General features: G+C 43.1%; 2 protein-coding genes across 3 annotated transcripts in view; one reads left to right on the forward strand and one right to left on the reverse strand.

Annotated features, from left to right (window-relative positions):
• LOC135305607 (deleted in malignant brain tumors 1 protein-like) overlaps positions 1 to 8,414 on the forward strand; it is a 66,701-nt gene extending 58,287 nt beyond the window's left edge. Inside the window, exons 53-61 of the mRNA XM_064429344.1 lie at positions 748 to 883; positions 1,722 to 1,936; positions 2,934 to 3,084; positions 3,889 to 4,112; positions 4,989 to 5,161; positions 5,674 to 6,059; positions 6,392 to 6,660; positions 7,591 to 7,724; positions 8,307 to 8,414. Of these exons, the coding sequence (XP_064285414.1) occupies positions 748 to 883; positions 1,722 to 1,936; positions 2,934 to 3,084; positions 3,889 to 4,112; positions 4,989 to 5,161; positions 5,674 to 6,059; positions 6,392 to 6,660; positions 7,591 to 7,724; positions 8,307 to 8,414 (1,796 nt within the window). The remainder of the gene's footprint in view (positions 1 to 747; positions 884 to 1,721; positions 1,937 to 2,933; positions 3,085 to 3,888; positions 4,113 to 4,988; positions 5,162 to 5,673; positions 6,060 to 6,391; positions 6,661 to 7,590; positions 7,725 to 8,306) is intronic.
• On the reverse strand, positions 7,411 to 13,931 carry C8H10orf88 (chromosome 8 C10orf88 homolog). 2 transcript variants are annotated; one of them, XM_064431520.1, is made up of 6 exons: positions 13,740 to 13,931; positions 13,461 to 13,652; positions 12,420 to 12,492; positions 11,659 to 11,865; positions 10,510 to 10,979; positions 7,411 to 9,551 (listed from the first exon to the last, which is right to left on the reverse strand). In XM_064431520.1, the coding sequence occupies exons 1-6, from the start codon at positions 13,892 to 13,894 to the stop codon at positions 9,323 to 9,325; spliced, it is 1,326 nt and encodes a 441-aa protein (XP_064287590.1). In that variant the 5' UTR covers positions 13,895 to 13,931; the 3' UTR covers positions 7,411 to 9,322. The 2 variants fall into 2 exon arrangements, with proteins under 2 accessions (XP_064287590.1, XP_064287589.1); XM_064431519.1 differs by having other exon boundaries at positions 13,461 to 13,649; positions 13,740 to 13,909.
• Positions 13,932 to 14,059: the final 128 nt, after the last annotated feature.

The raw sequence follows: 14,059 nt of genomic DNA on the forward strand, positions 1-14,059 counted from the left end.
ATATTGCAGCAGAGCTGCTCCAGGGGTGTCTGACCCCAGACCCAGAGGGTGCAGGAGGGTAGGGCTGACCTGTAATGCTCTCACAGAGAGGAGGTTTCATTTCTGATGGTAGAAGTCTCTCCTAAACCTTTCTATTCCCTCTGGAGTCCATCAGAAAGCCTGACCTTGTTTTCTGGGGCTGCATGCACTCTACAGAAAATTCTTCTGACTGCTTTAGACCATTATTTTTATGTTAATATTAAAGTAGAAAGGAGATCTTATGCTCAGAGTGGATATAAACTTTCTCCAAAGTTTCCTATCCAATGGCCATTACTTCAACTACTTCCTAACCTATTAAGTAGTGTCAGTGAGCCCAGACATAGTTGAGTTGTGGTTTTTTTTCATAAGAGTACTTACAAATCCCAAGGCTTGAATTGCTTGTGGTGAACAAACCTTGCTGAAGAGAGATGCTGAGGTGTCCTGCAGCACTTGGCATTTCCAGTTGTGCTACTGGCTTGATCCTTTTCTCTGCTACTAGAAAAATCAGGATAAATCATGGCTTTTTAATATTCTTTTACCATCTGATTAAACAGATTTCATAAGATGAAGTAAAATAAAATACATTTATTTAAATAAGCACATTTTTTCATATCTGTTTGATGATGGACTCTTCCAGTCTTTGCATAATGGCGGATTAAGTATTTACTGCAACAGAAAACTTGAGAGATATCCTTGCAAGCTGTTTTTGTGGTTGCTGCTGTTCAACAGGGGTGCCTCACTGTGGGGCTTCGCTTCATGAGCCCAACAAAGCACTAAGGATTGAACTAAATGCAAATGCAAGCTGCACCTGGCAAATCCAGAGGAATGCAAATCAAACAATTAGGCTCATTTTCTCCTATTTTAAGTAAGTATTTCCTACAGATGCTTTTGTACTGTTTCATTTCACTAGAATATAGCACAGAAATGGATTGCCTCTAAATATTTATCTCTGTCAAATCTGTTCTGTGCCCTCCAGTGAATCCCAGAATGGTTTGGGTTGGATGTGAGTTAAATCCCATCCATTCCCACCCCTGGGAAGCAGGGACACTTCCACTGTCCCAGGCTGCTCCAGCCCCAGTGTCCAGCCTGGCCTTGGGCACTGCCAGGGATCCAGGGGCAGACACAGCTGCTCTGGGCACCCTGTGCCAGGGCCCCACCATCCTCACAGCCAGGAATTCCTAATTCCCAATATTCCATCCAACCCTGCCCTCTGGCAGTGGGAAGCCATTCCCTGTGTCCTGTCCCTCCATCCTTGTCCCCAGTCCCTCTCCTGGAGCCCCTTCAGGCCCTGGCAGGGCTCTGAGCTCTCCCTGGAGCTTCTCCTCTCCAGTGAACCCCCCCAGCTCTCCCAGCCTGTCCCAGAGCAGAGGGGCTCCAGCCCTGGGAGCATCTCCATGGCCTCCTCTGGACTCACTCCAGCACATCCTTCTTGTGTTGGGTGCAGCATTCCAGGTGGGGTCCCATGGGAGCAGAGGGGAAGGATCTCCTCCCTCAACCTCCCATTCATTTTCAGTGTTGCACTTTTGGGTCGTGTTGAGTTTCTCATTCACCAACATCCATCTCCCCAAATCCATCTCCTCAGGGTGTTCCCAGCCCATTCTCCACCCAGCCTGTATGTGAGGGACTGCCCCAACCCCTGTGCACGTTCACCCCGTGTGCCTGCCAAGGAGCTCAGGTGGTTCTCACTGTGCTTTTCCCAATAGATTTGCTCCTTCTTCAAGCTGTGAAACAGAAAGCATTAAAGTGTTTGATGGTCCCTCCACTGCTTCAGCTCTCCTTGGACAAGTGTGTGATGACACAGATGCAGTCCCAGTGCTTGAATCATCCTCAGACAGTTTAACTTTTCTCATAACAACCAACTCCGCGGCTTTCACACGAAACTTCTTCGTCTACTACTACTTCTTTTCACCAGGATCAAGTAAGACATTAAATAACATTTAAACTGCCGCAATGGAACATAATAAAAGGAACTTTCATCAGTCTCTCTCAGGTCTTCAGGCCTCAGAGAATGGAATAGGGCAAAAATCAGGAAAAGAGGCACAAGCGATGCGTTTGCAGAGATCCTAAAAAGTTAAATTTAACTTAGAAAAGTGACAAAGGTGACATTATGGGACTTTACTTTTACTTCCAGACTTCTATGAAATGAACTCAGCTTGCAGATATTACAGCATTTACCCAGAAGAATTTGACTATCTAGTCAGAACTCCTGCCAAGTACAGATCACAGAAGTCAGTAAGGATTTGAATTCAATAAGCTCCTTACTCTTTTTATTTTGAAAGATAAGAATAGCTTGGACAAAATCAATCTTAGCTTGTGACCAGACCCTTTACTTCTGCTAACCTGGTGGCATGGTATTAAGCTCTTAAAAACTTAATTTTACAGAGTAGTTACCAAATCCCAGTTCATGCTGCTCCAATTTAATTTTGCTGCTGAAAAATTCTGCCCTGTTTCTAGTCTACATTTGTCTGAGGTTCCACTGCTTTGATTTTTTTTTTTTTTGCCTTTGTCTAGCAAGTGAAATTTCTCTCATACTTGCAGATTTTGCACTTTCAAACAGATCATGCATGGTTGGAGTAACATCTTCATTAGCAGTTTTTCAAGAGAGCACCAAATTTATCCAAAATGTGGGTAAATGTGGCTCTCACTAAGCTGCTCCCAGAGCCAAAGTTAACTCATCTACAGCCAGCTCAGGGGTCATCACACTGAGCCTCACAGAAACAGTGACCACTGGTTGCATTTTGTAATTCCACCTGACTTCAAATTCCCTATGGAATTTCCATCTTTAGTACCTTTAATCATTTCCAAAGGACTGGAGTCCTAAAGAATCAATCCTGACAGTTACATAAGGTTTGGGTTTTTTATATGACTCATTATATGACTTACTCTGTTACCTATATTTCTCCTCTCCTTTTCAGAAACCGAAAACTGTGGGGGACAATTAACTGGTCCCAATGGGACATTCAGCAGCCCCAACTACCCAGCACCTTACCCTCAGTTCAGATACTGTGTCTGGCACATACAAGCACCAAAAAACTCAAAGATAAACTTGGAGTTTCAAGATTTTTTGTGAGTAAATTCCCTATTTATATTCATTTAGATATATATTTATATATATATATACATCCCTATTTATTTTTATATATATAATATATATTTTTATATACATCCCTATTTATATATATATTTATAAATGCTGTTTCTCTTTATACATTCTGTTTAAAGGCATTACTTTGTTAAACACAGGAAGAAGTCCTTTTTAACTTTTAGAGCATCTGTATACTTTTATAATAGAGGGATTTGTTGACTATTATGATAAAATGATTGCAAAGTGTTTCACATCCCTGTACATTATTCTAAAGCAGCTGCAGTGCCAGTCAGGGAAATGCAGAAAACATCTCAGGTGACCAACCACGAGGTGCAGGTCCGTTTCTTGAGATATTCAGACTGCAGAATGCCCTGCAAGAATTCAGTGTGAAATTTACAGGATTCCACAGGAAATCTTTACCTTGACCACTGCCTTCTGAGATGATTATCTCTGCACAGGGTGGAATATGCTCTGAGCTTTCCTGGCCAGGGTCAATCTCTAATGCTGTTCTAGGAGAATTCACCCTCCACTGGTGAAAAATTGCAAGAATCTTCCTCTATGATACACACAAGAGGTTTCAGAAGCTTTAAAATTATTTTGAGAAACATAATAATTTTTATATGTTTTATTTGGTTTCGACAATGCCTATTTGTGGTGTTCTGTTCCCCATTCTATCACCTCAGTTGAGTGGAACTCTCAGACACTTTATCTGCACTGAATCCTCTATCCCGTACAGGCAAACCTGCACTCAGATTTCCCTGTAATGGTTTTTCCTCTGTCTGCAGCCTGGAATTGGACAGAAACTGCCAGCTTGACTTCACAGCAGTCTATGATGGCCCCACCAGTGACTCTGGGCTCCTGGGGAAAGTGTGTGGGCGTGCCCAGCCCACATTTGAGTCTGCCTCCAACACGATGACAGTTGTGCTGTCCACAGATGACACCAACTCCTACAGAGGATTTTCAGCTCAGTATTCCACTGCTCCCCTGCCAGGCCCCATGGAGCCCAACAGTGAGTGCCCCTGCTGCATGGAGAGGATGCTGATTGTTTTTATGATGTGATCCTTCTTTTACAAACATCCAAAAGGACTGATGGTCGATACTGAGGAGTTAAGCCTTTTTATTGGTAGTCTTTTAACCCCCTTTACACACAAAAATGCCACATTCTCTCACCTGTAGAGCATAAGTTACTTCCTGACCCATCTGCAAAAGAAAAACAGTTCTTTCACTTTTGGGTACTTTCTTTCTGGCTGGCACCACTTAAAATCTGAGGTTTTCCTTCTTCTGTACAAAACATTGTTACCATGCTAAGATGCAAAGATAAAGTCCTATTGTCTGGTTAGTTGAAATGGTTTTGTTGCCTAAGGCGCTCAGGAATTTTCCTGGTCTGCACTGGTCAGTCAGAGTTTAGATGTGTTGTAATTTCCCTTCCCCCTGAGCTGGGCCTTATTTTCTGTATTGGTCCTGTATCCTTGCACGCCCATCTTCCTGTTAATTGAAGGTGCAAAGGAGTTTCTAAATTCTAATTGATTAATTGAGGCACAAAGGAGTTTCTAAAGCCTCAGTGCCTGAGAGAAATCAATTTCTTTACCCACCATTCTGCACCAGCACTTTGATTCATCTTCCCTTTTAAAAATGCAGAGACCCTTCTGTGTTACTGGGTTTTAAATTAAACTGTCAGCATGAGTTTTATGGGGTTTTGCTCTAATTCTGAAGATAAGCATGAAACTTTAGTGCAACTTCTGCATGACTTTAAGTGGACATGAGCTTTTTCACTGACAAATCCAGAATCATGTGACAAGTTCAAGGATTTAGACAAAGTGAGAAATGACCCCTGCAGTTTGTCCTGATGTGTTCTTGGTTTTGTTTGATTCTTTTTCAATGGCAGCAACCCTTACATGCTCCTCAGACAGCATGACAATTGTTCTGAGCAAGTCTTACCTGGCCTCCCTTGGCTTCAGGGAAGCTCACCTGCAGCTGAATGATCCATCTTGCAGACCAGTTGTAACAGATTCAGTGATTTTCTCCTTCCCATTGGCCAGCTGTGGAACAATTAAAAAGGTAAAGGGGATAAAAATAAGAATAAGCTAACAAGAGCTTAGGAAAGATAAGAGCTGGTAAAAGCAGTGTATGAATAGCATGTGAGTACATTGATTTTATTTTCACTTAGCTCATCCCATTACATATTTTCTGTCTTGAAATACAAAGAACATTTTTTCCTCTTTAAGAATCTGATGATAATGAACTTTTCAAAAGAAATGTGGGAGAATCCACACAAATTAACCCCCAAAAGATTGCCGAGAGCTAGTTCATAGCACTGTTTTGTTAAGGGTACTGGAGCATAGCTTTGGTACTTCCCATGCTCCATGCACTATTCCTTATCCTTGTTGCTGCCTGGATTGGTTCAGTGTTTAGGAAAAAAAAACAAGAAGAGGGTTAGTAAGATGTTTTGTCTGCAGCCTGTTTCCCAGTTGCACACCTCTGATAAGCACAGCTGGGCAGGTTTGTCAGTTTAGCTGCAATTCCTCTCAACTGCAGCCGTAGCTGAGCCCTTGGCACGGTTCCTTTCCCAGGATGAAGGGCACAGCATCACTTACACCAACTCCATCTCCCTGGCTGCAGCTGGCAGCGCCATCACCCGCCGCAGGAGCACCGAGATCACTGCCCAGTGCACCATGAGCAACAACGAGACCGTGCAGCTCATCTACACCACGACAAACAACGCCATCCAGAACCTGGCTGCTCAGGGCAGGTACAACGTCAGCATGGCCTTCTACGAGTCGGATTTGTTCTCCAAGCCTGTCCAATACTCCCCATACTACGTAGACTTGAACCAAACTCTCTTTGCTGAAGTGACTCTTCATTCCACGGACCCAAACCTCCAGGTGTTCATTGATACCTGCACTGCATCTCCCCAGCCTGGTTTAGGATCACTGACATACGACTTAATCAGGAGTGGGTAAGGCTGATTTTATTACAGTCTCCTCATGTGTGAGGAAATGGGATCTAAATGTCAACTGCACTTCTATTTTTTTAATTTTTTTTAATTTTTGTCTCTTCCACCTACCTTCTTTAGTAGACTGTGATTGGAAGTGAATTGCAGATAAATTTAAAGATGTGCCACAGAGCATCCACCACATCATGCTGGGCAAAGGCAAAAAAAGCACATCACTGTATGCCCACGTGTAGGAACAGTGCCCTGGTTAAATGCTGTAGTTACAGCTCACAGGACTTAGCCAGAATGATTATTCCAAGAGGACTCTTTTAACAGATCTGCACATCCTTTTGCAGCTGCAATAAAGATGACACTGTGGTAACCTACCCAGCGTTTGAAAACCATGGAAGGTTCAAATTTAGGGCCTTCAGGTTCCTGAGGAGCTTCCCATCAGTTTATCTGCAGTGTGACGTTGTGATCTGTGACAGCAACACCACCAACTCTCGCTGTGCCAGAGGCTGCATCTCCAGGCAGAAAAGAGCCACCTCTCCCTACACATGGAAAACTAACACTGTGGTGGGTCCCATCTGCCTGAAAAGAGATCCCAGGGCTGCTGAGCACCCAGGTAAGAGGGGAAAAATAAAAATATATGTATGTGTGTGCTTCACTCAGTTTTGTTGTTGGTGCTCCAGATAATAAACACAGCTGACTGACTGTATGCCAGGTTAAATCCTCCCACTGCAGGCACAGGAGTAAAAAGGACAGTCCTGAGAGCAGAAACCAAAAGCACCAAAGAGCTGCAGAGGTGTCTGTAAGACAACTAAGCTTTGGTGCCATTTGCAGTCTGATCTGCAGTGGTCAGGTACTGAGAGCAAAGAGAAACTACAAAATATGGAAAAACTGTTTTTAAAAGCTTGTATTGCTACTCAAACTGTGCCCATTGTTCTCAGTTTTCTGGAGTCCAAAGCTCCACCTGAGCCAAAAGCACACTGGGCCACTTGCTTTCAGGTATCAGATCTAGGAAATACTTAGAATTAATCTTGCTCTTAATAGTAATTTGAATATTTTTCCTTTTTTCTTTTTAATTATTAACCTTTCTAAACTCCAGCAACATTTTAGATACATTCCCATTTATTTCAATAGTGAAAGATTTTGCATCCATATGTGGAAATGAACACATCTGTAACTCAACAGCAAATATTCAAGTACAAATATTATAAAGCAGAGTAAGTTTTACTGAGAAGTTTTACTGAAACCACAAATTGCCTTTTTTTTTTGCCTAACTTTGCTTCAGCAAATGTCTCAAATCTCTCTCATGGTGACAGCACTGCTTGGCAGGAACTTGGCTGCAGCAATACCAAAGAACTGAACATCATGATGTTCTGTAGGATTGTTTTATTAGCAATTTTTACAACTCTTCAGTACTACATAATCAGGATTTGCACTCTGTGTCGGTCATGTCAAATGAAAATATCTGAAAAAATGCTTATTTAATTCCCAGTTAAATCATGCAGTATTCTAAACTTTAAGCACTTTTATTTTTCTCTCTATACAGAATCCCTCACTGAAGTGGAAGCTGACAAAACACCAAACCTGCAACAGTACAACTTCTACACTCTGGCATTTGTGGTTTTAATTTCAAACATTCTCATTGTGGTAGCTGTGATACTGAAGCATCACAAGCACCAGGTAGGACACAGCAATCAAAATGTCCAGAGGTCATTTTAACTACTTCTGGAAATTTCTATTTAGTGTCAACTGCTGTTCATATTTGTTACCCAGAGAGAGAAAAAAATTAAAAAATCATTAAATTAACAGCATTTGAACTCAGCAATACTCAAAAACTCATTCCAATTTCTTTGGTTATCAAATAAAAAAATCCAAACCCAAAACTGTCTCAATTTAGTACTTTATCTCAAGTCACTGAGTTGAAAAAGTGTGTGTACCTCAGGACAGACTGTACCTTTACAGGTATGAAGTACAAGATAATTAAGATCCTTTTATCTAAAAAAAAAATAATTTTTTTCTTTTTGAATCACTGAAACTGCACCTGGCAGGAGTTATGATCAGGGAGAACTGCAAGATGTCTTTTCAGAGCAGATTATCCTCTCTTCCAAATCTACTTCTCTGTGTTTGCTAGCACCAGGATCTGACAGTCTTCAAAATACATCAGTTTTCCTGGAGAAGGAGATATCAGGCAGAGTAAATAATGATAATGGCTTGGACATGCTTATGCTGCTTTTGAGCCAACACTTGCTTCCCCATCAACAGCTTTTGCCAGAAATGTTTGTGCACCCAGCTGAGGGGTTTACCATGAAGTCCCTACACCCTCCAATTTACACCCCAGAATCCAAGAGCAACATACAGAATGAAGTTTGAAACTCAACCTGCCACAGAAGAGGGATTTGGAGTCACATTCCTACCTCCCCAAGTGACAGCAAAACTGATCCCAAGGGATTAAAGGAAGTGTGATGCAGTAAGGAAAACTCTTCTGGAGCTACTCCAGCACACCCTGTCTGGGAGCAACATTCACTTGAGAGGAACCATGGATGAAGAACTTGCACTTCTTAGGATAATGAAACTTGGATAAAATCTGCTGAGTTTGCAATCATTGCACTTGCTCCTGCACTCAGCTAGTTTAGGAGGGAAAGAAGCATCACAGTCTTGGTTTAGGTATCTCTAAAGGAGCCTGGACTCCTAATTCAGGTGCCTGTACAGCCAACAAGGCTTCCCAAGAACCCAGGCTGGGTTCACATTCCCCCAGCTCTCTTTACAAACACAGCTCCATAAACTGCCCAAATCAGGCAATGACAATCCAACCTTCCTTTTAGAGGTGGAACAAGAAATGTCTTCAACAGGAGTGCCAATAAAGCAAAAGAACAAACTGCATTCTGTTCTACTGACAACACATTTCACATCAAAAATTAACACAACCCAAAGAAGTGAGCTGATTACGTGTAGGTAAAAAGATAAGCAGTAACTCAGTTTATTGAGAGTGCTCCATTGTCCAAACTGGAACTGGGGGACTGACTGTTCATACAGCTTCTAGCAATGCTCTTTAAATAAATAAGCCACAAAGGGCATACAAAACTCTTATATTTAGGAAAAAACACATCCTTAAGATCTTTCATAAAACTAACAAGTGTGTACAACAGTGGATAGAATTACAGTAACAAAATGCAAGTTAACAACACTGAGCTTCTTCATAGTTTGAACTGCATAAATACTAGGCTTTGTAAAGTCTAATTATCCAAGTATTCACACTGAAACCCTACACCTGAATCCCTCTACCTCTCTCCATTAGAAAAACCCTCGTTAGAATCATAGTGTGCTTGGGAAATTTTGTTTGGTTTTGAGTTCTGAACCAAGTCCATCAAGAGAAACATTTTATTGTCTATGTGTGTCTGAAGAGCCTGGATTTGGCAGTCAATATAGTCCATTAGTTTCTTCTCCATCAGATCCAGATTTTTTGAAATGATCTTTTCCAAATAGGTGCAAATAGGCTGTTGTTCCACTCTGTAAGAAGAGCAAAGATAAGAATAACTTATTTCTTAATGGCAAGGGGCAATAGAGAGATCTGGGCACCTGAGCATCTTTTAAAGTTTCATTTACCAGGCACTGAACTTTGGAAGGCATTAGGTTTCTAGCACAAGCAAAATACCCTGCCTGCCACACTTTAAAACTTTAAAATTTTTTTTCATAAACACACTACTGTATGTAGTCATCTTCTTACAATCTTGTTTTTTCAAAGGCTCAAATATGCATTAGAGAGCTTAATTATACAAAACAATATCCACAAAAATCAACAATATACACAGAGTTTGTATTCTGTCAGCATGGCAGACTGTCCTTGTCAGCAAAAGTGCTTCAAGAGTTATCCAAACTATGCAACTCCCTGGGTTTGCATCTGCATTCTTTAAAAACACTGGAGCTGAGACATTCAGTCTCCATTAAATCCTGATTCCCACGTCTCACGAGTTCCAGTATTGCTCCTGAGGTACCAAACTGGGTAACTCTGACACCTGCACTGTAAATGGCAACAAGTGAGGAGGAACAGGAAAATCAGTGGGATGATACAGACCAAGTACAGCAAAAAGACTGTGCCACACTGTGTGAAAAAGGGAAGATGTGAGAATTTAGGGGTAAGAGTAATCAAAATTGAAATATAGTACATGAGAAAGGCAAGTTAAATGTGTATGAAGAAACATGCTTTTTAAATTAGATTAAACGGAGGTAGAACACAAAACAGTTTAGTAACAACAAATGATGTGATTTCTTCTGAAAAACTCCTACATTCAAAACAATTGTGAAATTGAAAAATTGTAATGCTCATCACCACACAGCCTTCAAAACCAGGTTTTCTAATATTCACTATTGCTGCTAATGAGAAGAAAATGCTTACATTACACATTCTGTTTTAACCTGTCAGTAAATAATCAATACTACTTTGAGAGAGTCACCAAACTTCACTCACCCAGCACTCGGAACACTCTCCTCTTTAGCCACTGCACTCCTCCCAGGGTGCCTGTCCCCATCCTTGAGCCGAAGGTGATTCACCTGAGTGCACAAGTTTTGAAGAAAAGGAAGAAGCACCTGTGGGTTGGCCACGTTTGGAGTTTCACCTGCTTGCTGCTGCACTTGCAGAGATCCCACGACTTTCAAATCATTCCTGAGGTCAACTGCATTTTGCTGGGTAGGAAGTCTTTCAGAATCCAAAGTATTCCCTCTTTCAGGTACCTCTGAGTTCAGATCACGAGTTATTTTTACATCTTTATACACTGCTTCACTTGTTAAATGATTTTTAACAGGCAAAGGTTCACTGGCTGATGGACTCAGTGAGGACTGCAGAGCTGCTCTGTGCATTCCATCTACTGCATGGTCACCTCCAAAGTCAGAACTTCTCCCCAGGATCCAGCTGAGTTTGTCTCCAAATGGGAAACTGTTCTGATGGGGAGAAAAACCCATTTGAGTATTTGAGATTTCAAATATACTGTAAATTATACAGCAATAACAATAGATACATTATAACCCAGCATTCTACTAGAAAAGATTTCAGAAGTAGTTTTGAACTACATTCTTTGTGAGTATGAAGTGTTAATTATCTTGTCAGTGTCTAAGCAAGAAAAGAGCTTTACTGACTTCATTTTCACCATGCTGTATCCCCAAAACTGAATTATTAACCTCAGATGGATTCAGGATTCTGTTGATACACCCACTTTGCAGGACTAGGATCTAAAGTAAATGTTCTGTGAGAGCATGTTCCTTTTAGTTGAAAGCCACATGGTTATAATGACCATTAAAGAGAGAAACCAGCCCATCTATCTACAACCCAAACATTCCAGGGAAAATGCCCACCATCCTTGGCATGGTCAGCAGTGGCAATGGAAACAGGAAAAAGGAGAGCAGGGTGGCAGTGAAGATTACAATTACAACAAGGCAAATAATAATAATAATAATCATCATCATGTTGGAGAACACAATCTTTACTCGTTGCACTCATTTGAGTGGCAACAGATAAATCAGGATGGAAATGTCAGCAAGTACAGATTTAAAATCCCAAAATCTTTTTAGAGCGTTCCCAACTGGCAAAGTGCCAGTTTGTGCTTGTGGAAAAGTGACTTACTTTCTGCTGGCACCGGACCATGTCCATGAGCTGCTGAGCACCTGGAGACAACTTGGATCCCATGGATTCCATTATAGTTTGCACTCTGTCTAGATCTATGCTTGAGCCTAGTGAAGGAAAATCAGTTGCTAGTTTTGCAGACACTGCTTTCACTTCTAGAATTATTTTACTGATGAGTACTCTGTGTTTCTCACCAAAGGAGAGCAGCTATTGCAAGAAGGAAAAAAATACTTTGGTTAGGGAAAAAAACATTTAATGTTTTCTCTGTATACAGGGGACAATGCATTGCTCTTTGAGTCTTGGGAAAAATTATGAAGAACTCTTTTCCAGGGAAATTAAGCCAATTTCTCCTTGCTATTATTCCCCATAAAATTCTGACTGGAATGGAGGTGGCTGAGTACCCCAAAGATAAATAAAGTTTTTCTAAGCATTTAAGAGTAGTGGCCACACAATTTTCACAAGCTTATTTAACCCCAGAGCTGACAGTTCTAATCACAGATCTGCAGTTTTTTCTGGTTTATGTTTTTTTTCTCTAGACTAAATTATCTGTATCATGTAAAGTCTTCATGAAAACTGAGATACCAATTTAAAAGGAGCACTCTGCCATCAAGACAAAGTACCAGCCAACAGATTTTTAAGTGATTATGTGAGGAGATGGAGTGTATATAAAACCAATAATTTTACTAAGAGCAATGCAATTTAGTTGATTGAGTGATTAAAAAGCTAGAAGAAAAACAAAACAATGCTGTTCAACTCCCTACCTTAATTCTACAGGAGGCTGCAGGGCATTCAAACTTAAGGTACTTGTGGTATAAAGTAACCTCTTCAGTTTCACTAGGAAAATAAAATAAACAAGCTGTGACATCAATTTACAAGGTACTTTTCTTTTGTAGAAATACACCATATTGGTAAATACTTAGATAAGAAACAAGACTAACTGGAACACATTTCTAATGGAGATTTATGGTTTCTAACAGCACTTTTAGTTTCTAGGTTTCAGCATTTTTTTACTTTCTAATAGCAGTTTTAATACTTATATGCAACTTGTAATGAATCTTATGAAACATTTATGTTAAAATTACTTGTATGTGTGCTTGCACTGTGCACTAGCTAAGCTTTTGAGGTTCAGTACATTATTCACACATCCTCCCTGAGGCTCTGAGTCGACTGGTTTCTAGTTAGCTAATTAAGCAGCAGATGTGCCATGTAATGACTTAAAAACAAAACAGAAACATGGCTTTATTTCCCCCGGCAAAGCATGGAAGGAAGTATTGAAGGGGAAAACAAAACCTTCTCTTTTAAATCTTCTCTCTTGTTCTTTGAAGTGTGAGAGGACTAATTATTAAAGAGACTTTCACAGAACCCAAGAATGGGTTGGAAGGAACCTTTAAAGTCACCCAGTGCCACCCCTGCCATGGCAGGGACACCTTCCACTGTCCCAGCCTGTTCCAAGCCCCATCCAGCCTGGCCTTGGGCACTTCCAGGGAGCCAGGGCCTGCCCACCCTCACAGGGAACAATTTCTTCCTGATATCCCACCTAACCCTGCCTTCTGGCAGCGTGAAGCCATTCCCCCATCCTATCTCCCCAAGCCCTTGTCCAAAGTCCCTCTCCAGCTCTCTCGCAGCCTTTCCATGCAGTGCAAACGGCTCTAGGGTCGCCCCAGGCACCTTCTCGTCTCCAGGCAGAACAGCCTCAGTTCCCTCAGCCCTGGTACAGACATCAGCTCTCGAACAGCAGCATCACCTCACACACACACACACACACAGCGCTGCCCGCACCGTGCGCTGCTCCCCGCACTCACCCCGGCGCCGGGCGGGCGCCGCGGCTCTGTCCCCGGCCGGTGCCGCAGTACTCCTCGCCCACGTACACCTCCATGTTCCGGGCCTGGCTCACGATGCCCACGGACACCATCTCGGCGCCGGGCCGGCACTGCAGCCGCAGCTCGCAGGGCTCCTCGCCGCCCTCCCGCCGCTCCGCCACCACGGCCTCGCTGCTGCGGGGGAATGAAGGGACACGCGTTGTCCCACCAGCCCCGCTCCGGCCCGGCCCGGCCCGACCCAGCCCAGCCCGCCGCCCTCACCCGGGCTCGCCGTCCCCCGCACCCCGCCGCAGGCACAGCGCCCGCGCCAGGCCGCCCGGCGGCGCGCAGGGCCAGGAGCACCGCGCCGACACACAGCGCGGCTCCCGGCCTCCCTCCTCCGCCTCCTCCTCCGGCGCCGCGCAGCCGCTCGACATGGCGGGGACAGCCGGGCCGGGCGGCGGCTCCGACCGACCCTCAGCGCCCGCCGCGCCCGGGACGCGCCTGCGCGGCGCGGGGGCTCCGCGCGTGCGCGCGGGGCAGCGGCGGGAACCGCCCGCGGGAGCGCCGGGGGCGGGAGCGGGGAGCCGGGAACGGCTCCC

The sequence above is a fragment of the Passer domesticus genome, chromosome 8 (genome assembly GCF_036417665.1).
Source record: "Passer domesticus isolate bPasDom1 chromosome 8, bPasDom1.hap1, whole genome shotgun sequence".
Lineage (NCBI taxonomy): Eukaryota > Metazoa > Chordata > Aves > Passeriformes > Passeridae > Passer > Passer domesticus.

What these genes read in the sequence shown, in the direction of transcription:
- C8H10orf88 (XM_064431520.1), bottom strand. Translation starts at nt 13,894, where the DNA reads ATGTCGAGCGGCTGCGCGGCGCCGGAGGAGGAGGCGGAGGAGGGAGGC. An exon ending in GCGGGGGACGGCGAGCCCGG is followed by an intron (nt 13,653 to 13,739) that starts GTGAGGGCGGCG and finishes ATTCCCCCGCAG; the next exon opens with CAGCGAGGCCGTGGTGGCGG. An exon ending in CAGCCTCCTGTAGAATTAAG is followed by an intron (nt 11,866 to 12,419) that starts GTAGGGAGTTGA and finishes TTCTTGCAATAG; the next exon opens with CTGCTCTCCTTTGGTGAGAA.